The sequence below is a fragment of the Besnoitia besnoiti genome, chromosome III (genome assembly GCF_002563875.1).
Source record: "Besnoitia besnoiti strain Bb-Ger1 chromosome III, whole genome shotgun sequence".
NCBI lineage: Eukaryota > Apicomplexa > Conoidasida > Eucoccidiorida > Sarcocystidae > Besnoitia > Besnoitia besnoiti.
In genome coordinates this window covers 1,605,496-1,627,734 of record NC_042358.1, presented here as the reverse complement: position 1 = coordinate 1,627,734, position 22,239 = coordinate 1,605,496, and the positions used below count along the sequence as shown (strand labels likewise).

At 54.0% G+C, this 22,239-nt stretch overlaps 3 protein-coding genes across 3 annotated transcripts; 2 read left to right on the top strand and 1 right to left on the bottom strand.

The window, feature by feature from the left end:
- Nucleotides 1-1,375: 1,375 nt before the first annotated feature.
- Nucleotides 1,376-3,587, top strand: BESB_045460 (cytochrome b5 family heme/steroid binding domain-containing protein; the record flags this gene model as incomplete). Its single annotated transcript, XM_029362997.1, has 3 exons — nt 1,376-2,007; nt 2,601-2,876; nt 3,284-3,587. The coding sequence occupies 3 exons, from the start codon at nt 1,376-1,378 to the stop codon at nt 3,585-3,587; spliced, it is 1,212 nt and encodes a 403-aa protein (XP_029220363.1).
- Nucleotides 3,588-5,925: 2,338 nt separating this feature from the next.
- Nucleotides 5,926-17,090, bottom strand: BESB_045450 (Sec1 family protein; the record flags this gene model as incomplete). Its single annotated transcript, XM_029362996.1, has 22 exons — nt 5,926-6,011; nt 6,589-6,718; nt 7,226-7,287; nt 7,675-7,718; nt 8,258-8,313; nt 8,805-8,921; nt 9,203-9,243; nt 9,698-9,758; nt 10,074-10,149; nt 10,714-10,808; nt 11,111-11,194; nt 11,512-11,577; nt 12,176-12,307; nt 12,793-12,835; nt 13,480-13,586; nt 14,091-14,177; nt 14,448-14,570; nt 14,765-14,862; nt 15,326-15,418; nt 15,723-15,884; nt 16,599-16,730; nt 17,060-17,090. 22 exons carry the CDS (start codon nt 17,088-17,090, stop codon nt 5,926-5,928), a joined length of 1,926 nt encoding a protein of 641 aa, XP_029220362.1.
- Nucleotides 17,091-19,382: 2,292 nt separating this feature from the next.
- BESB_045440 (uncharacterized protein) lies at nt 19,383-20,769 on the top strand (the record flags this gene model as incomplete). Its single annotated transcript, XM_029362995.1, has 2 exons — nt 19,383-19,703; nt 20,443-20,769. The coding sequence occupies 2 exons, from the start codon at nt 19,383-19,385 to the stop codon at nt 20,767-20,769; spliced, it is 648 nt and encodes a 215-aa protein (XP_029220361.1).
- Nucleotides 20,770-22,239: the final 1,470 nt, after the last annotated feature.

The following is a 22,239-nucleotide window of genomic DNA, read 5'->3' as shown; positions in this document are numbered from 1 at the left end:
GCTCGCCGCAGTCACAAAGAACATCAACTGAGACCACCAGCATGTTAAAGCCCAGCCGGCCACTTCTGCAGGTGGACAGGCTCGTCAGCCCCCTTGAATGGAAAAGGGGTCGTCCAGGACTCGATCAGCTGCCGCGTGCACGTCCAGTTGCCGAGACTTCTGACGGAGAAAAGGTATAGTAGTCGACTGCGCCATCGATCGGGCTTGTTTTAGGAACAGCAAAATGGTTTGACTACTGACTCGCGGACAAGACCAGGTGTGGAAGGGGCGCTTCCACAGTACATACCTCTAACCATGAGGCGTTCCCTCTTGAATGCGTGTCTTCCCTGAAAACAGTGCGACAGTCGCACAGCTGCGAATTCCGCAGGTACCATCGCTTATCGAACGCCAGAACTGTTTCTGAGTGTGCGTCAGGTGCACTGCGGCTTTCAGAGACTGCGGACACGCTACACTAAAACGTGGACGCCGGACGGACTCCTTTCGGTGTGCCCGGTGACTTTTCTTGTATGTTTGTTGGCTGCTTTTTTAGATGCTTTCGGTGCATCTGGAGACAGACGTACGGGTTATCTTAGCTATTTAGAGGGGAGCCCTCAGGCGAGCGTCGAGTACCAATACGGGCCCTTGCGCAGCGATTTTGCAGCGTCAGTTTTCTGGCGTCCGTCAGTCTTTTAGTAAGAGCGCGGAAAGTGCTCAACTTCAAGCCGACAAGCTTCTTGTCGGGGAAGAAGTGGGAGCGACTGGCTGCATGCAACACAGTAGGCGTCTGATGCAAAGGCGGCCCGCTTTCGAACGGTCGCGGCTTGCGGAATCCGTCACTTTCGACGCATCGGATCGCCTTTTTGAATCTAAGCACTAGCGTTTTGGGCATCATTTCTTATCGCACTTTCTTTGGCGTTTTTTTTTTGAGCAGACAGGCGGGCGATCCGTCGTCCACGCCCACCCGGGAAGACACCGCGGAGGACTCCAGTCTGTGATCGCTGTGCGTCTTCGTATTTCCTTGCGCGTGCCTGTCTTCGTTTTTGCTTTTTTCTCGCGACCATTTTTTTTTTTGTAACCCGCGGTCGGCGATCCGCACCACGGACAATCGTTTGGCGGTCGTTTTTGCTGGACACTTCGCCGCGTGCGGCTTTTTCTGCGCAGCACTCAGCAGCAGGTTCCGCGCCGGACACGGATGCGGACTGGGCGGGTGCGGGCAATTTGAGGCCTGCCTCCGTTGTTTAGGTTTTCCGTCACTTCCGCACACATCAGTTTGCACCGCGTAAGATCTATGCTGCTCCGCGGCGGCCCGAGCTTCGCATTCTTTGAGATGAACGCGCACGGGCGGCGTGCTGCAGGAAGTTGTTTGTCTCTTCGAATCTGAGAAACAGCAGAGAGAATGTCTTGTGAAGGAGCTCAGAAGGCGGTTGGCGGGAAGGCTGGAGAGGCTTCTCGCGAGGAAGTGCGGCCAGACTGCCCGGTTCACGGCCTCGTGTTCACAGAGAGCGAAGTCGCGGCGTGTAATGCAGAGCCTTGTTCGGGCGGCAAGTGCCTGGTTATTTTTAAAAACTGCGTCTACGACCTCTCGCACTTTTCGCATCCCGGCGGGTCGCACATTCTGGAAGACCTCTATGGCCAGGATATCACGGAACCGTTCGAAGAGGCTGGGCACTCGATCAACGCACTCAGACTGCTGGACTCCCTCCGCGTCGGCGTCGTCGAGGAGCGGCGCGCGAAACACGTGGAGGAAGTCGGCGACCAGTGCGTCTGCGGAGACGCATACAGCGGAAGAGCCTTTTCTGCGGTGCGCTACCGCGGGAAGCAAAGCGTCAAGAAACTGACTCCATCAACTGAAGCCGTGAGCCTGTGGGGTCCTTCCGCGCCAGGCGAAGACCGCGACGCCCACAAACTGGTAGACTTCTCTAAACCGCTGCTGCCGCAAGTATGGAAACTGGACTGCGAGCAGTACCAACGCCTTGTTGATACACCCTACATGAAGGAAGGCGTCCTCCCCCTCATGCCATACGCATGGTAAGAACGCCATCGCCGTCTCCTGCCAAACACCGCTTTGGCGCTTTTCTTCCTTCTCATCTGCGGCGCGCACGCCTACAGATATGTGTATGTAGAAGTCACAAGAAAGAGACACGCGGACAGGGTCAGACACTGGCAGTGGTGCTTGCCATCGAATGGAAGCTCGAGCCGCGCGGCGATGCCGTTTGATAGACGATTGAGGCGTTTCATTTTGTGCGTTCGCGGATCGCAGTGCTTGCTCTAGGCGTAGAACGGCGGAAAGTGCGATTACAAGAGGAGAGAGAGATGTCAAACTGGTCGCTGCCGTTGCAGCCTGGCGCGGAAACGTGATTTCAGCGGGCGATGCTCGCGGCGTTTGTGACAGTTTTCTTCCCCTCGCTCGATGCCCCGTGCCTCGGCTTTTTTTTTCGCGCTCGTTTCGTCCCCGTGGCGACTCGCCCGTGCCTTGCATCCGCCTCGCTGGTTTTGTGTCTTTGTTGCCGTGTTTTGTCGCGTTTTCCGTCGTTTTTTTCTCGGTTTCTTGGGGGTGTGCCGCGTGGCCGAGTGGCTCTGAATCGCGTTCGCGCTGCTTTGTTTTCGGTTTTCTTCCGCAGGATGGAGCCCTTCTCGAAGACGCAGTGGTGGGTGGTGCCGCTGGTGTGGCTGCCGGTTGTCTTCTTCATGATCTGCGAGAATTTAAAGATCTACTCGCCGGTCGCCTGCGCCGCCTACGTGCTTTTCGGGCTCTTCGCCTGGACTTTTGTCGAGTACTTCCTCCACCGCTTTGTCTTCCACTTCCCCGAGCACTGGCTCCCCGACAACCGACCCGTTCGCGTAGTCCACTTCCTCTTGCACGCCGTGCACCATTTCTTGCCGCTCGATCCGCTGAGGTAAGACACGCGGAGTAGACGCATCCACTCATCCTACGCGCCTCCACGCACCTCAACGGCCTCTCCTCAGCTTCCGAAGTCGTGCGTGTCCGCAGTATCTTTCAGTATATACTCATTCATATACATATCTATATACAGATACATATGTATGTATGTATTTATGTATGTATGTATGTATGTATGTATATGTGCATAGCTACGCACCGTCGCCAGCGTCTCGTTTCTTCGCACGACATGCTGAACCTCAACCTTGCGCATACGCATATATATATATATATATATATATATATTTATATTCCTGTGTATATATACACATGTATGTGTCTGTGTATGCGCCTGCGCGTCTGCCACGGCTCCTTCTTGTCGTGTATTGCTTGTAGGGGCGGTGTGTTGTTCTTTGCGTTCAGGCTCGTGGTTCCACCTGCGCTGTTTGTCGTCCTTTCGGTCTTTGTATACGGCTTGGTGAGTCTCGTGGTGCCGGCGTGGCTGATTCGCGCGGCGTGGCCGGGTGGCATGCTGGGCTACGTGGGCTACGACATGATTCACTACTCGACGCACCACTTTGCAGTTTTGGAGAGATTCAGTCACATTCGCGAAATGAAGAACTACCACATGCGTCACCACTACCGCTACCCACTGCTCGGCTTCGGCGTGAGTAGCAAGCTGTGGGATCACGTCTTCGGCACACTTATTCCCTCAGAAAAGAACTGAGAGAAAGAGAAAGAGAGAGAAGGGGAGAGGGAGACGGAAAGAGCGCGCATCCGCGAGCGTTCTGGCTTGCTCACGCGTCGATGTCGTCTTCTTTGCTCGCGCACCCTGCACTCAGAGCGGCTTTTTCCCGCGAGCTGAGCGACGGATGATGACTCGGCTGTCGGCTCCCCGCCGGTGCCGCAGACGCCAAGAACGCGGCGGAGCGGGTTTCGTCTCTCTCTCTCGTGCGCGCCTCTCCACCCGCCTGCCTTGAACAGCACCTTGGCTCGTAGGCGTCACAGACGAGCGCACCGTAGACCCGCGCAGCACAGACTAGCGCAGCACGTGGGGGTGGAGGCCTCAAAAGATCCGAGGCACGAGGAGAGACAGGATATGTCCCTTTGGCGAAGAGATCACGGGGAAACTCGATAAAAGCGAGATTCTTCTCGTCGAGACAGGGAGGAGACCAACTGCTTGTCGCCGGCCTGGTTTCCCCGGGCGTCTGCTCCGGCGAGGCTGAACAACCGATTTTTTTCTAGCCGCACTGCAAAGAGCGAGGACGCTGGTTTGCCTCTTCCGCCACGATAACAAGGCGGAGAAGCTCGCTGCCCCGAAACAGAAGCGGGAAGCTGAATCGGGCAGCGCATGCGGATCAACACGCGCTCAAAGTTGCATCTTTTCAATTTGTTCAGATGAAGCAGCAGCGACTCGGAGCTGCCTGCGAACGAATCTTTTTTTTGTAGACACAGCTGCTGGCCGGCCAGCGTCAGATTTGAGCAGAGTCCGACCTGCGCACAGATGATGAGGACGGAGTTGCGGGCGTTGTCCGAGCTAGCACTCCTCGATGCATTGGTTTTGTCTTTCTTGCCGCGTCGCTTTGGGAGGTCTCCAGGGGAGGGAGAGGCGCACGGAACAGGCGAATGACATGCATACGCGTGCGTACGTACTTTTTTTGTTATTGGAGGGGATGGCAGAGATAACTAGAAGAGGTCGTTGCAAAGACGGGGGATCCAAAGACAGGTGGAGAGAGCCCAGACGGAAGATGTCACAGCGGAAGAGAGAGCGCTCCGCCACGGCGCTGTGGCGGTTCGTTTGTTTCGTAGCGTGAGAGTCGCTCTTCTCCTAGGCTGTCGTCCTCGCGGAAGCACGTGTGCAGATTGGCGGCGAACGCAGCAGCGCACCCTCGGCAAGGGCGACGCGCCGTTTCTGCCTGGCTCGGACAGAACGTAGAAACTCGGAAATGGAAGGTACTAGGTCTCCCTACCTCTCGGGGCACGCCGAAGGCGCACACGCGAGGTGTACATACACCTGAGTCGCGGTAGAAGAGGTGTACAGACATCTGGGTGGACCCCTCACAGATCCGATGTGTAGTCCCGCGCAGCAGGATCATCCTCTGAATCCGTGTAGTCCTGCACAGCAGGATCATCCTCTGAATCCATGTATCCGCTTGTTTGTTATCTTCGCTGATTTTGTTTTTCCATGCCGCCGACATAATTGACTACGTTCCAGTGAAGCGTACTTTTCTGTGCTACGTGCACACCAGAGACACCGCGCGGAAGAGGTCTCCGAGATTCGGGCTCCTGCTGCAACGCGCAGCCGCTACTTGATCAGTGGTGGCGCAACATTCGAGCTAAATTTTTTTGAGAGTCACGTGAGAACGACCCTCTATCGGCTGGGGCCGGAAAAAGCCTTCAGTCCGATATCACGAGCTAGTCAGCAGCGATGGCTTGCAAGCCGTCATGCCTTCGTGATTCTAGAATCTAGCGGAGCGACCAATTATGGAGAGGCGCAGCGCTCACGGCTGCTTGCTCGTGGAAGAAGAAAACGTCTCTTTGTGCTGGCCCCATTGAAACAATGTCGGCGTCGGAGTGTGCGTTTCGTAGAGATCTGTTGAGTAGTCCACGCGGAAACATACTGAAGTGCCTTCGTGACGCGGGGGTGTGAGGAAGATATCGTCGTATATCGAGGATTCGGTTTTTGCAGGGATGTTGCCAGAATGCAGTTGAACCGAGAAGAGGAGGACCGGAAAAAGGAGATTCGCGGCTTCAGTAAGAAACAGTCAGACACTGATGGAACACATCCATGTCACTACTGAACTCGCATGGAAGAGATGGCGCGCTAAAGATTGAAAAGCGAAGGAAAACAGCAAACATGTAGAGAACCGAGGCGACGGCGGAGAAGGGAGCCGGCGCCGAGACGGACTTTTAGAAGAATGACCCCGAGGCAAAAAAGGCAAAAGAACAGAAAGCGAAGCAACGAGGCGGAACGCTCAAAGCGTGGAGAAGAGCAGACGGCACGGCGCTCCGAAGGCAGCGAGGTGGGGAAAGACTTGGCAGAGACAGAAACCGGGGAGAAACACTTAGGATCTGCGGTCTCCAGGCTTGTCGGAGCCTGCGTCCTTTAGGAGCTGCAAAACGTGGGGAGGCGTGAGAATGCTCGTTCCGCCTGAAGATTCACAAAAAAAAAGTGTTCGCCACTCTCAGCGGCGGCTCAACAAACAATCGTCCAGACACCGCGGGCCGAAAACTAAGGAAAGAAACGCAAGGCACTGAGCCGAGGAGCGGAGGAGGCAAGACAGAGACACAAACCAACCCGAAACACACATCTTCATGCAGACAGGAACAAAAAGACACTCAAAACGAACTGAAAAAAGTTGAACCTCTTCCAACGGCTCGTCCCGCCCACCGGCTGCTGCTCTGCTTCTCTCTGTTTCTTTTTCGATAATAGTTCCTGTCTTTTTTATTCCTCAGTGTCAGTTCCTCTCTCTCTTCTCTTCGTCGCTCTCGGCCTCTCTCCCTTCTCTGCTTTTTTCTCCAGTTTCGCTGCCCGCCCTCGCTGAATGCTTCCTTCACCTCTGTGCTCTCTGCGGCGCCTCGATTTCTCTGCCTTGCCCCGAAGTTCCCTCGCGCGAGACAGAATCCACTCGAATCGCGCATCCCTTGTCCCACCGGCCTTTCAACTGCTCGCTAGAGGCGCCTGCGCACGCAGACATATTTTTCGTGATTTTTCTTCTTCCTCTCACCGAGAATGACGTCAGCGCCAAGCTCTCTGGAGGCCTCGTAGGCGCAGCGCATCTCAGCGTGCGTGATACCGCCGATGACAAAAACAATTAGGCGGTCCCGCGGGCGATCCTGCCCCGGCGGAGTCGACGCCTGAGAAGGAAAACGCAGAAGATGCTGCGGCGCGACGCTCTTCCAGCAGCCAAGCCTCAGTTCCAAATTATCGTCACACAAGAACTCGCGCGTCTTCCTCATCTTCTCGCTGACCGCAGAAAACGCCGCCGTGTGTCGCAAGCCGCGGGAGAAACGGAGAGAAAGGCGTGAGCCAACGCATGCAGGGGAAGAAAGAGAAAAAGGAAGAAAAAGATAGCTCTACACTGCATCCGTCACCACAGCGTGCAGCAAGTAACTCCGTACATTGTTATTTACATGAAACACGCAAGCTGTCTATAAAGTATATAGTCTTGTATCTCTACGTAGACGGGTTTCATAAACCAAGTAGACCGTCAGCGCCTCCGTCCTCTCGAGCTCGCAGGGCAACACTGTGCGCTTGAGCGGGTATGTACGGCTCCAAATGCAACTGCCTGCGCGATTGAACAGCACTCGCGAAGATTCAGTTCTTCAGATATCTTCTCTTCTTCGAGGATTTCGAAAACCGACCCGCGGAGAAGACTTCCACGTGGAGCTCCAGTCCCACTCCGTCGCGCGCCCGATTGTTTGCTCTGCGAGGAAACCAGAAAAAATCCAGCGTCATTGAATAGTGAAAAACAGGCGATTGCATGAAACCGGCGGCACTCCTTCGCAGCCTCGAGCTGCATCCGTTCAGCTCGAAACGCACCAGCGAGCGAAATTCTATCGAGATGTTTGGAGACCTATTTTCCACTCGCCGCCAAGGGCCGTGGAACGATACGAAACCAAAGGCAAGACACGGGCGCTGCCCAAAAAGCAGAGCAGCTCGCTCTGGCAGCGGAGACACGCACGCTCATCTCCTCGGTGAAATTTGTTGGAGATAGAAACATTAATACACACACACACACCTCTTTCTGTATCTATCTATCGAGATGTGGAGCGACGCCGAAGAAAAAATTCATCTGCCCAGGCCAAGTTACCTGTCCCTGAAGACTTCCGTGACGTCTGGCTTCTCGAGGGTGCTCTGAGGAGAAGAAGAAAAAGAAAGTTGCGGAGGAAAAAAAAGTACGTCCAAGGAAGAAACTCCCTCGAGACGTCAAAAAAACCCTAAACCCTAAGCCTTACACAGCCAACACCCTTCCCCAGCGCTTATTCGTCTGCGGAAGCTCTTTTTCGCGCATAGCAGACTCGGGCGCTGGCGTGTCAGCTGCGTTTCAAAAGAGTCGTTTTTGCTGCGCGCTCCCGCGGAGGCATACGAGCAGCGCGTCCAACGCTTGTTTGTTTCAACGAAATCGCGGAGACGCGTGGCGTTCAGATTTAAGGATCCCTCGCTTGTTTCCGGTCTGTCTGCGGCGCACGCAGAGCTCATTCGCGCGCTTCAGGGCTCACAAATCACACACAGCGATTCGCCGCAACGCATTGACGAAGAAGAAGGCTCCTGCGGCGCATGTGCTGCGGAAGGAAGTGGACTCGAGGGTGCGCGGGCCCACCGAAGGCCTCCTGTTCACTTCTGCCAGCTCGACGAAACCTCTTCTTCCTGGTAGATTCGAAGGAAAACCCTACCGCGCTTCCTCGACGAAAGGGTAGTTGCCGCCGTGCAGGTCGCCCGCCAACGCTTTCTGGCAGACACGCAAGAGACACGCAAAAGAATTTGAAAAATTCGGAGAATGCGCGACACCGAGGCACGGCAGGCACTCCGCCGCCAGCAACGGCGCGAACTCACCAAGGAATCAAGAACCCGAAAGGCGGAGGCTCCCTGTCCATTTCTCGCACTTAATTTCCCTACCACTCTGCTGCAGAAGAAAACCCTGGGGCGTGTCTCTCAGCCGCACTGCAACCAGCGGAAACGCGACACTGGCCCTGCAGAGAACGCCGCCTCAGAGTCGGGCAGCCCTCACGTACAGTCAGACTCTCGATCGAGAAAAACACGCAAAAAACAGGACAAAAAGCTCTTTGTCGAGCTGCGCCCACAAGCCGGCGCTTTCGCCAAGATAGCTACACGACGCAGGCACGTATATATCTCTATTTAAATATACGTATACGCTTGATGCATCGATAAATGTGAGTGGGAGCAGCGGTCGTGGGGATTCTTAAAATAGGGAAGGCGCACCTCCATGAGGACTCTGATAAAAGGCTCGAAGCGCGAGAGCTCGTAGGCAGCCGCCTTCGCGCGGCGCTTGAAGTACTTGACGCGCTCGCGATCGCCTTCCATGCGATGAGCCAGTCGCTGGGATGCATGCAGAGAAAGAGAGACCCACAAAAGGAAATCTCTCCGTGCACCAGGCGAGACGCAGCCGAGGCATGCGATGCAAACAGTCAAACACAACGAATTCGACCTGCTTCCTTTCGAGACGCACCGCTGCTCTCGCGATGGCAGCCTCGCCCTCCACACCGATGAAACTGAGGGAGACTGCGGTGCGAACCCCATAAAAGAAACCGAACGCGGTGGGCAAGAGAAAGAGTGGAACGAGAGAGACGAGACGCGACAGCAAGCAACGCTCGACAAACCTGTCCTGCATCATCGTCGAAGTCCTGCTGCAGAAGCTCGACTGTACCACACGCACAGGAGAGGAAACACGCGCGACTGAAACGAGCCGAATTCGACATTCGGAAGGCCCCACTGCCCCGAGACCCGAGCCAAGGCAGCCAGCGAGCAGAAACCAGAGAAAAAAGAGGCAACCACATCGACAGCGGAGCGAAAAAGCTGACAAAAAACGGAAAGACACAGGAAACCGACGCAGAGGATGTCCGCCAGATCGCAAACGAGACAGCAGCGGCGACGCGATATACAGAGCAGCTGCAGCGGAAGCAGGAACAGCCAAAGAAACTCGGAAAAAAGATCCCGAAGAAGTCGCCGGCGATGAAGTACACGCGGCGGAGACGAAGAGAAGACGCGGGCCGCAGATGAGAGGAACTCGCGCACTCAAAAAAAAGGCGACGCCGTTGGCAGGGGGAGGACGTTCAGAGGCTCACGCATCGAGCAGCAAACATCGGGTGACTTACGCTTCAGAAACTTGCGAAGCGTCTGCTCGCTCGTTAAGCTCAGTTGTGCTGCCTCGATAAGCTGCAAAGCGGCCACACAAAAGAAAAAGGCGCAACAGTGGAGGCAGGAGAAACTGACAAAACACGCAGGCCGCGAAAGAGGCCACTTGTGAGGAGCGGAGCATTTCGCAGGAGAAAAGTCTCGGGGTTCGAATCTTTTTTTTTCTGAGCGACGGGATCTGAATGTTAACCGCTCCTTCCTATTACTTCGTGTCGACGTTTGTCGCCACGCGTGCCTTCCTCCATCTGGACTCAACTTTCTTGTTCATCTTGGACTGCAAACCGTTCTCTCTCTCTCTTTGTAGCATTTTCTGCTTTGCCTGTTGTCTCCGCTTACTCGCGTTTGGTCGCTGGGCGATACCCCTCTCATGTGCGTGAAGTACAGGAGAAGGAGGCGGAGTTTGTCATCAACTCTGAAGAGGCGAAGAATACAAGCAAACAACCCCTGGACTTAGCGCATCGGGCACTCAGCTTTCAAAAAAAACCCGCACTCAAAGAAAGAGAAAAAAAAGCTTAAACAGAGCTCTCTGACACCAAAAAATCCACCTTTTGATGTAGGCAAAGCGCAGCCCGGCCCTGCGGCGCCTCTCTGCAAAAGCGAACGTCTGAGCATCACAGACCATCCTGCTACATATATGGCGTGATGGTGCACCAACGGACATACTCACATAGTCGTGAAAACTGTGTGTCTTGAAAGCTGCGCGTAAAGAAATATTAAATAGACGTTTTCACTCTGTATGAGCTTGTGGGGGTTGTGAGGCAGTTAGACGCTGCCTTTGCCGACACACGCTGTGCTTTCTAAAAAAAAAAAACGCAATTTCACAGAAATTCGCCCTCGTACGGGATGCATGCAGAAAGCCGCCTAAACGCTCACTCAGACCTTCTCAAAAGATCGCGCGAGACAGGGCGACAGCACGCGAGGCTGGCAAAGAGACACATGTTCTGAGATACTCAGGCATGACTGGACCTCAACTTACCTCGTCGCCGGGTCGGAAAGGTGATTCGAGAGAGAGGCCAGGAGCTTCGAGGCGCTCACTTCCCTACCGTCCTTGTCCACTCCGCAGCAGAGGTCCTGCGAAAGCCGGAAATCAGAAAACAGTCGAATTTCTCAAGCAGCTCGGTGCTCGCCGGCGGAGCGACAAACTCCTCCGAGGGCATGCGGCGGTCTCCCGCCAGCACAAGCGTCCTTATCTCTCTCTCAAATGGACCCCAATCCACCCAAAGCTGCAGAGAAAGACGTCGAGGAGTTTAGGGTCTAGGGTTTAGGCGGGCGCAGCGACAGCGCTCAAGGTGTGTCGGAGTGCAGTGCGCATGCCCCGGGGAAAAACAGCACACGCGCCTCTTCGGTGATTGGAGAGGCGGAGAGGTTTTTACCTGCTCAAGCAACCCGACTTGCATCAGATTCCGTTCCTGCAGCTGGTCGAAGCACTTCTCCGTCAGCGACACGTGGCTCCAGTACTGCAAGGAAAAGCCGGAAAATTCGCGAAAAAACGAAAACAAGTCGCGAAAAAATCGTAGACCGCTTCACGCGCACGCGAGAGAACGAAAGCACCAGGCACGGGCTCAACACCTGCTCGACGGAAAGCTCTTTTCGCTTTTGGGGTTGTCCGCGAACGCACGCTTGCTTTAACAGAGACTTGTGAATCTCCATGCGTCCGTCCTCCCGGGCAACTGATCTCCTCTGTCACTGACTCTGGTATGTCCACAAACCCTAAACCCTAAACAGCTGAAAGCGAGCGACGAGCTTCGAAGCCGCGCCTCTCGCGTTGACCAACCTTCGCAAGCATTTCTTGGTACTGCGGGAGAGCGCGGATCGCCTGCAGCGTCGCTCCCTGTCCCTCCTGAAGGCAGCACGCGCAAAAAACACTCCCAGTGGAAACTCGCAACGCACAAGAACGCTCGACGGCGCGCCTCAACGGCCACATGCGTGGATTTCGCGCAGTCTTGAAGACACAGGAAGCGCGCGAAAAACTTCGCGCAGGTCGGCAAAAAAAGTCAGTGCAGAGGGAATCTAGAAAGCACAATGCGGCATTCATACGAGCTACGCAGGTCGCCGCAGTGGCTAGCGGCAGCAGAGTCTAGACTTCGTTTTTGCAAAAACGTTCTCTTCTCTGCTAGATCACTCACACACATACTCGATCCTCATACAAAAATCAAGGAATAGATAAAAATACGTAAATAAAACTCAGTCCTTGAGCATTTGAAGCTGTTGGGCTGCAGGTACATTTTTGTATATGGACAACCGCCCGTTTCAAGAACTTCACCTACACATGCACATATGATAATAAATGTATGCGTCAACACATATCCAATATATATACATATATATATATATATATATATATATATAAATATGAACATGCATCTCAACGACGCTCGGGATCGGAGCTTAGCGTGTTTCGCGCACAGCACGTAATGCGTTGGAGGCGCGTCTCTCACGTTTTTCTGGATTTGGGCGGTGGCGTTTTCTTTGATGAATTTTTGAATTTCTTCCTGAACCTCCTGGTTCACGATCTGAATGTGCTTGTGGCGGAAGGCGACCCAGAGCTCGTCTTGTTCGCCAAGCACCGCCTTTGAAATAAAAAAGCAAAAAGACAGGAGAGGCTTAGACAGGACGGGAGTCGCAGAGAAAACGAGACAGGACACAAAACAAAGAACAGGGATTCTGCAGACACTTGTGCGTAGATGAAGGTGCCGGTGAACAGGGCCGCACATACATACACGCATGGACATTCACATACACATTAACACATATTATATATTCATATATTTTTAAAATTCCAGCTATATTTCTTATGCTATGGCATGCACACATGTCTGTAAGAGATCAGGCGCATGTCCACGAAGACGAGCTGAAAGGCATAGAGAAACATCTCGCTGTGCGGACTCGCGCTGCATGCCGGAAGTTGAGTGCCTCTTTGTAGGAGAGACACACTCGAACTTCATCGGCGGGCTCCAGCTGCCTTGAGCGGACAAGGCCCCACAAAGACCTTGGAGTCGACTCTGATTCGGCTCGCAGATGCATCTGCGTCTCGGCGTGGAATATGGGGACTTACGCGTTTCTTTTCGCGTTTGCCAAGGTTGCTCACGATCTCGTACCTGAGAAAACAATCCGAATTCTCGACACGCTGCGCCAGATGCATGCAGACATCATATAGCCGCATATCTGTGTTACCGATATTTCCAAGTATCTCTACATGTATAGAGAGAGGAAGACAGAGATTGAGTACGCATACGCGACTGATTCGCCGCGTGTAGATCTGCGCACAGACGCGGGAGTGGAGTCGCCTTTTCTTCATCCGTGCGTGCATGCGAGAGTTCACGCGTGCGTCTGGACAATAAATCAGGCGCAGCTGAAAGAAGTCACCCGTGCGCCTTCCGTGGCCCTTTGCTTCTAGACTTGGAGGATACGCCTCGGAAGTGAAAATAAAACACATCTCAAGTGCTTTGTTTGGATTTAGGGCTTAGGAGTGTTTGCTAGCGAACTGCCCTCGTAAACCCCCGACCTTCCCGCAGAGTGTCTCTGTCTCCCAGCACAAACACGCATCTACGCATGTGAATTTTACACTGCGTGCACCACGTTCACCTAGAGCTAGGAACGGAAAGTGAACAAACAGCCATCCACCACAGCCACACGAAAAGCAAACGACTCTGCCGCCGAAGCGTTCGCCCCGCACAGAGAAAAAACATTGCAAAACTCGAGGGAGCGACGCATGATTGAAGATATTTCGGCGCGTGCTCACTGGAAAGTATCTTCTTTGAGAACGAGTTCCTCATCCTCCTGTTGATCCGTCGCCAGCGGCTTCAGCGGCACACTCGTCGCGATGTTGAGAAGATCGTAGACGACAGCCTGCGAAGAAATCGAAAATCGTCCAGTCCCGCGCGGCTCTTGAGGCGAAAAAAGGGAAAGCGAACCACGAAACGCGCATACCTCATACCTTGGATGGCAGATCAGCTGATAACGTAGATTTTGCACCCGGATTGATTCTACGAACACACTGAATCAACACTTTAATGACTCCAGCTTCCAGTCCGCCCATCTACTCACTGCTGAATCACCGATTGAGAGGTTCACGGCCGCAGACGGCAGAGATAAGGCAGAAGGACGCCTCCGGAGAGAGACAGTCGCAAGCGCGTTCTCTGGAACTCGAGGCATTTTCGCCATTTTCGCTGTCTAAAACCAAAACTGTCTCGACTTGGAAGAAAGGAAACACGCCTCCGCACGCGCGTGCGAACCGGCGGCGGACTGCTGGCCTCGAAATAGCGGAAACGAAAGCTGAAGACTGCAGCTGCCGCACGTCGACGCCGACTTCAGAGGTCCCTTCGCAGCCTCCAGGTTGAGTTTCTGGTTTACTTGATAGGTGTATTCGTGAACAAAGAGCGTAGCCAAGTCGATGGATCGATCGAGAATAAGAATCGTTGAGTTTACAGAGTCCGTAGTCTGAGCGCCGAAGAAAGACAAGGTTATTGGTTGGCAGCAATCCGCCCAAACGAATCGAGCAGCGAGTGTGGAAGCGAGGGAGAAAACGTACTCGCAGGAGCCGGAGAAAAAGAAAAAATGAGAGAAAAAAACACAAAAAGGGCAGAATGGAAACGCGTGAATAGGAAAGAAGGCATCGCCCCCTGAGTTGCCAGGGCAGGAAGACAGCAGCGAGGGGGAGACAGGCCCCAGAATCACACTGTGTTTCATTTGTTCACTCTGATGCTTTACCTTGTATTCCGCAGATCTGATCTTCTCGTGCAGCGCAGCGGCGACGCTCCGCGCCACGCCGCGGAGACTCTTCTGAAACCGAATCGCCGGCTTCTCGCCCAGCGTCGCGCACACCGTGAAAAGCTGAAAACGCGCGCAAACGCAGAGAACGCGACCCGCGGATTCCGCTCGCGAACGCGCCGAATGCGAAGCGAAGCTGCAGGCAAAGAGCCTGCCCTGTCGCGAGGGACGCGCAGAATCAGGCGGCCGCGTGCGCCCTCGCAGGATCGCTTTTCTCCAGCGCCAAACAGCAACGGCACGTCGAGAGCGGGACTTACCTGCGAGGCGATTTCGTCCAGGCGCTCCGCGCGCGGCTCCTGGAAGAGCTCGACGAAGTCCGTCGGGCGATCAAAGTGAAAAATCCTCTGCTCTTGAGCTGAAAATGGAAAAAGAGAAGCGCCGCCGGCAACAGGTCCCCACAGTCCCGGACGTGCGTGTGTAAAAACGAAGACTACTCCTTGCTTGTGTTTATTTGCGCAGCTACAAGATTGACCCATTCCCTCCCTCCCTGCACGCGCAATCAACGGCCGCCCTGCGGTGCGCGCCGCTCTGCAGACTGCATGCGTGGGAAACAAGCGACGCATTTCGATTCACGATCCTTGCTAGCGCACGAAGAGCCCAGATACACACACCGGCAGACTCTCTGCGGCCGCGCATGCAAACCCTACAGAGTCTACAAATTTCCAGTCCTCTGTGCGCAGATATCCCCTGGAGAGAATCGCAACGAGAGAAAGCGTGGTCTTCTCAAGAAAGGCTACTCAGTGGGAGCGTGCGTTTTTGGTAGGGGCCTCGCGATCTCCGGAGCGCCTCCTTGGTCCTCGATCTCGAGCCGAACGCACCAACAAAGTCGAGGTTGAATTCGACGAAGGTGCGAATCCGCGGGAGAATGCGTGGGCACTCTGCGAACTTCCGCAGCACCGAGCCGCCTGCAGCTGCAGAAGAAAGAAGGAAAAAATAAACACAGGCGATAGCGGGCTCCGTAAGAAGCAGCAGCGCACAGCGCACACGCCGCGCAAGTCGAGGAGAAAACGCACGAGAGGAAAGAAAAGACACCGCCGGCGGCGCACACCGCGCTCGAAGTCGCGGGGAGACAGAAGGGGGAGGAAAATGAGGAGGAGCGTCGAGGGAGCAGAAGCCAAGAGGTACAGAGAACGAGCAGAGCCGCAGAAAAAGACACACAGTCACTTTTTGAAGGCAAGCTTCCCAGCACGAGACGCTTCGGCATCCCAGACCTACGGAGCGCAGAGGTAAAGTAGATCTGAATGCGGCTGTACTGAGGATTCTTTTCGCTCTCGAAGTCGCGGAGAATCGCGTCGATGGAACCCGCATCAGGCGAAACAAAGTAGAGAGCATCGAGCTCAGGCAGCGGCTGTCGCCGCTTCGAGACGGGCTCGATAACTGCAAAAAATCGTCGAAAAAAGAGAAAAGGAAAAACGAACGTCTAGAGATCCCCCTCGTCGAGAGCAAGCTGCGACGCGAATGAGGGCAACCTGAAGAAAAGTATATTTAAACGAGCGGAGACCTTGCATCCGCTCTATGCAGCGCTTTAGGCGCCAGAAAGACGCGGAAAAAGCTTTTTTCGGCTTCGGAATCCGGTTTGCAAGTCGCGCCAAAACCCCCGCGCAGCCAACAGCAGGAAAGACCAACTAGGGACGAAAACACCATTTCTCTACAATTTTTCTGAATTCTTTCTCTCGGACTGGCGCCACGGCGCGCGACTGCCCCAAAAATTAACCAAATGAGTTTCATCGTTGTTGATATTTCATTGACATGTTGATAACATAAATACTAACAAACCACCGGTTTTGGATGGGATTACTTTTAACACCGCATAATATGCTAAAAATCGGATTGTATCAGCACCTCCATGTCGGCTCATTACTCCCTTGTTATTGAACAAGATTCAGTTAGGTCCACGCTCAATCTTACCATACATAGTACTTTTATGATCCCAGGCTGGTTTAATAGCCTTTATTGGTACTGCATTGATATAATTATCGTACAAGCACTCAGCTAGTTATTGAGAGACACTCACGAGCCCAAAACCATAGCTTCGTAGTCTCAATGGTCCCGATTTTTGCGGTTTTTCAATTTGTTTGTAAAAGGGCAGACCTGTGACGCCTTCCTCGAGGACGTCGTAGACATTGCAGCAGGCTGAGAGAATGCGCAAGCTCCGATCGTCAACGAGCATCACGATGTAATTTTTCCCTCGAGTCGACTGGCGAATCATCTCCTCCAGCAGACCTGAGAGCAAAACCGCGCCACTCCCGACCACAAACACGCATATACACATTGGCACAGAGGCGCACAAACGCGTAAGATGTGCATATTTCTTTTATATATATATATGTACAAAGCGAGTAATGCGGCAGGGGGATACCGCTATGCCTAACGCATTTAACATAGTAGGCAGGAAAAGCTCAAATGAACTTGACAAAGACCCTCGAGAGCTAAACCAGTAGTCCAAGTCGTAGTATTTACTCCCCAGAAACAGCCCTATGGGCGACAGTAACCGGTCAGGACGAAGTCGACAGCTGCAGGGCGATGCCGCCTGAAGCTGCCCTTTCGCTTACGCCGCTTGCACAGCGCTTTGAAGTCCGACATGGCTGGATAGAAAAGGAAGAAAAAGGCGAAAAAGAAGAAGCGCGACAGCGAGGCGAGCGGCAGGGAGACTCGCCCGCGCCTAGAGCCGGCATATCATCGACGGAGAAAGAAGATGGAAAAGAAAACGAACGAAAGAGCAAACACAAAGCACAGTAAAGCGCCGGCCGAAGCAGAAGAGATTGAAGAGACTGGCGCCTCTGAGGACGAAGAGGTGCCAAGCGGCTCAGGACGATCGCGGAGGCGACCGCAGGCGCAGTCGAAAAAGGCGGATTTAAGAGGAGACGAAGCGGAAGGGCGAGGAAAGGAAGTCGAGTGAAGACGAAGTCTGGGCAGGAGAGACACGACGCTGGAGCTGAAGAAGAGAAGAGCGAGCGGGGAGAAAAAGAGCGAAAAAAAACGAACTACACAGCAGTGCCGGAGGAACAAAGAGAGCTTGACCTTCGTCGCCTTGTCAGGCGGTTCAAGCCTCGATATTTGCCTCTTTACAAAGGGCGGATCGGCTCGGTGTCTCCCGCGAGCTTGGTCGCACAAAACAAAAGATGCCTCTCTTCTGTTCACTCGCAAAAACAAACTTTCTCCTCGGCCGGCGTTCGCTTGTCTTCGATGCCTTCCAGACTGCCAGCGTGACAGCCTCAGCAGCGGAGGGATGAGGACGGAGAGGGGACTCTGCGGCCTCAACCGGAGGCTCCTGAGGCGAATTTTGTTCTTTTAACGAACTTTCCTGGAGAAAAAAAGACATCCAGTCGTGGAAAACGAACACACGGCCTGCACATGCAGAGAAAACCTTTTAGGCGTCGAGCTGACGCAAGCTGAGGCACGCCGAAGCCACGGACGCACGCGCGGGCTCGCCTGGAGACGCAAGCCTTAAAAAATCAGACAAGAAAGAATCATTCGGCTCTTAGAGAAGAAAGGGACTTCGGCGAGAGGTGCTCGGCGCGGAGACAGTCTCCAAGCGACAAATAGGGCTTTCCCTGTCATGCAATATGCGGTAGCTTATCTCGATTTTCGGCTAATGCTCGGAGCGGCAGGATCTTTACTCACGGCATCAAGGGAAACGGCGGCCAGACGCGGCCGCGAAAAATCGAGAAAAATCGGAAAGCATTTCAAAATGCAGCTCTCCTCAAAGTCTGACTGGAGCTCCGCTCTCCTCTTTTCGCCTGGCAGAGATCTGCCTCGAGAAACTCTCCTTTTCTGGAGGTTTACCAACGAGCAAGGAGGGGCCCTCTGCGTTCACCCGCGGCGCGCGAGCTGCAGGGCCGTGAGAAAACATGAGTCAGCCGCCAACGAGTCTCGCTCGGCTTCGTTTTAACGTCGTTCTTCTCCTCGTTTCGCCAAAACTTTCCGCACTTTCTTTTCTTCCTTTAGTCCGTTTGTGGTCTCTCTGCGTTCCCGACGGCCAGAGAAGACACGCAGCAAGCGGCAAGACACGCCAGCGTGCAGCGAGCGTCCCGACGAGCCAGGAGGAATGCGAGTTTCCTCTTTTTTATCGAGGCGCGTTTTCCTTTGGTAACTCGCTATTCTTTCCAACTTTTTCTCTCCAGCTCCTCAGACGTGAGCATCTCAAGCCTATCGTTTTCCGCAATCTTCCTCGCGCTATCGCGCTGCCCCTCGCGCCCCCCCCCCCCTTCGGTTCATTTTAACGGTCTCTCTGTCTTCCGCTTCGTTCCATCTTGTCTTGCCTCCTCGTCCCATCTCTGCATCGTCTTTCTCTCTTCATTTTCCTCTCATCATCTTTGCATCTTGCTGTCTAAATCCTGTCTCGTTTTCACTCTCCTTTCTCGCCTTCAGTGCCCGCTCGCTCCGCGCCTCTTCACCAAGAAGCGTTCACGTCCCCTTTTTCAGCCGCTTTTTCGAACGATGACGCTCCCTCTCAGGAGCCTGCATTTTCCTCGCTCTCTCAGCGTCGACTTCTCTCGGGCTCGTGGGGCCTTCGCCCAGAGCGAAAGACACGCCGTCTGAGGAACAAGCAACTAACCGAGGCCTACTGAAACCTCGAGCCCTAAAACGGCCTCTTAGGTCTCTTTCTTGCAGCTTGGCAAGTTCCTTTCCTGCGTTGTTTTCTCCTTCGCGTGGCGTTTCTTCTCCGCCTTCGTTGCCTTATTCACATCCTTCTACGTGCGCAGTTCTGCTCCCTTTGTCTTCGTTAGCTCTCGCTCGCGTGCCCCGTCTGTCTGCTGGCGACCTTTTTGCTTTCCGCTGCCGCCTCTCCATTCGATCCTTTCTCCGTTGGTGCGTCTGCAGCGCCCCGTTCCTCTGTGCGCGGCTGCGCCTCCCTTTCTATGCGTCTTCAACATGCTGCAGGCGAACAAAGCGCGAGTGGTGGCGGACCTGGCTTACGAGACGCTGGAGATTCGTCACCTTGAGCTGCGTTACTGGATGGAGGTTTTCAAAAAGTTCGGCGTGCTTGCTGCCTTCCTCGGCGGCTTCGCCTCGTCTGTGATGCTCCTCAACACGGCGGAGGCTCGCGAAGCGCGGCGGACAAACGTGCTCTTCGTTCTCGCCTCGGGCGGCGCCATGGGATGCAACCTCGTTCTCCTCACCGTCAGCGTCATCTGCTGCCTCTGGGGACCCGGCCGCGCCCTCACAGGCAGAGGAAGCAAGTCCTACACTGTGGTCAGTCTGGCGCCGCGGCCTTCTTTCTCGCTGCGCGAGTGCGCGGCTCGGATCGCTGTGATCGCGTGACAAGAAGCGACCGTCTCTGCGCAACGTCCGAGATCTGGAAGTGTATCGCTCGAAGCGAACCTCGCCGCGGGCGTCTCGGGTTCGAACCCGCGCGCTTCACTGAGCATCTGCGCAACCTACGTGTAGACAAGCATATATGTATACATTTATATGTACTCATACGCAAATATATAGATATTTACGCATACATGGGTGCAATGGACTCAAAAGCAGCTGCGTACCTCCAGCCAGGTCGCTACTCTTCCGCGAGAGGGCGTGTCTCAGAGAGGACGCACGCCGAGGAAAAGGACACATCGAGGAGAAAACCGCTCGTGGATCTCCTCTCCAGCAGACGCGCGGCTTCGAAAACGCCACGCTCTTCCCGACCCGACTCTGTTTTTTCGAGGCCGACAGGCACCCTCTGCGCGTCCTTCTCCAGAATGCCGGAGCTTCTCAGACGCGTGTCCGGTCGCTCGACATGCGCCAGTTTACTGTGCTTCTACGTAGATATATATACATGTATATATGCGTGCATATATATTGTGTTGTGCATGCACATCGATGCAATTTGATAAAGGTGCATGTCTCTGCTTGGTCGGGGCTCGATACGCAAGCGTCTGCGTGAATACGTGCCTCCTCTCTCTCGCCTTTCTTTTCACTGCGGCGCTTTGCTTTCGTTGTTTGTATTCAGGCGATTGAGGTGTTGGAGAAGATGTATCGGCACTGCATGCTGCTCTTTCGCATGGGTTTGCTGTGCTACCTGACGGCGTCGATCTTTGCGGTGTTCAGCACGTTTCCAGTCTTCTCCGCGGCGCTGATTTCGCTCGTTTTTCTCTTTTTCGGCTACGTGTTGGTGATCCGCGCGGCGCACCTGAAGGCCAAATTCGTGCCTCAGTACTTCACCTCTGGCGCCCTGCGCGCGAACCCCGTGAGAGACATTGGAGACGAGCTCACCGCGCGGCAAGACCCCGGACTGGCGGGCTTCGCGCTCGACGCGACGTTTGGCCAGCGCATCTGAAGACGCCAGACGCCTGCGAAAAACAAAAGAAACGCCGAGAGAGTGCACTCGCGGACGCCAAATCGCGTCAGTGAAAAGAGATTCACAATCCCTAACAAGTAAATGTAGTACATATGCACCCGACGGATGTATTGAGAATATATATGTGGATCCATATATATGTATATATATATGAATATATATATGAATGTATTTATGGACATCAGTAGATGCAAAAGCAACCTTTGTGTATGCATGAGTGGATATACGCTGCAAGAGACGTGGGACTGGAAACTTGACTGTCTGCGGGAGAGCCTCAGTTTCCGGCTCGCCGCGCCGTTTTACCTGATAGTCATTCTATGTGAGTCTACATTACCCCCGACTTCAAATAAGAATTCATGTATTTGCTTGTATGCATCTATGCATTTTTACTCAAGAAACTTCTTATAGAGGCAAAGTTGGAGGACGCGAGCCGAGGAAGTGTGGGCAGCGTTGCCTGTTGCCCCCAAAGAGACTGCACGAAACCCCATGAAGTCGAGTCCCGCAAAAAGCGGGAGCGCCCTCTCTGTGTGTGTTTGGCGGGTTGGTAACGGTTTCTAGATTGAAGACGCACTAAAAAGTTCGTCAGACAGCCCTTCTCTCAGGGTTCAGCGCAACCTTCCTTCAAAACTTATGCTGTCGAAAAGCGTCTGGAAACTGTAAGCGTGCCTCCACGCAGGCAGTGCGCTAGAGCGCGCGAGCGCTACAGCAGCACGTCGCTTTCTCAGCCTTCTCTTGCCGGCTTCTAATATCTCCACCTTCGGTTTCCGCGGCACTTTGTGATTCTATCTATGCCGCATTTACGCTGAGACAGAAAAATGTACCGACGTCTCCGATTCACTGCACCTCGGACTACGGGTTTAAATGGTGAATGTCTTTGTTTGATCCTTAATTAATCGTGTAACTTCGTCTTCTTAGTTGTAGTTACCTGTGAACTCTAAATAATTACAGGCATCTCTTTAGAGCTCCGACCTACTGCTGAAGCATCGCGCTCATTTTACCAGAGATCACTCCTTCCAGGTCTGCATCTGTTTCTGCGTATATCTGTCTTCCACATCCGGCGACGGGAGCGGGAGATATAAGTGTCAATTCATATATAGATTCATATAGATCTATATGAATATATATATGTTTATGAGTTCGTGTTCTCTTGCTCTGTTTTCCACTTCCGAGAGTGTCCGTGTTTCTCTGCCTCTGTTCCATCCTGATGAATGCTCTTCATCAAAGAAAGCTGACGAGGTAAAATATGCCCCTGGCATCCCTGGGCAGCTGGTGTTTGTCTCTTCTCCGGCGTATCGCCTTTTTCGCGCTCGTTAGCCTGCCGCGCTGCCCGCGCTGCAGACGCGACGGTGAGACTCGCCGCGAACGGAAGAGGCGCTCAAGCGCTTTTCTTGTGGTCGCTGAGAAGAGCTCTGTCGCGCCGCAGCGCGCGAAGAGCGGGCGGAGCAGAGT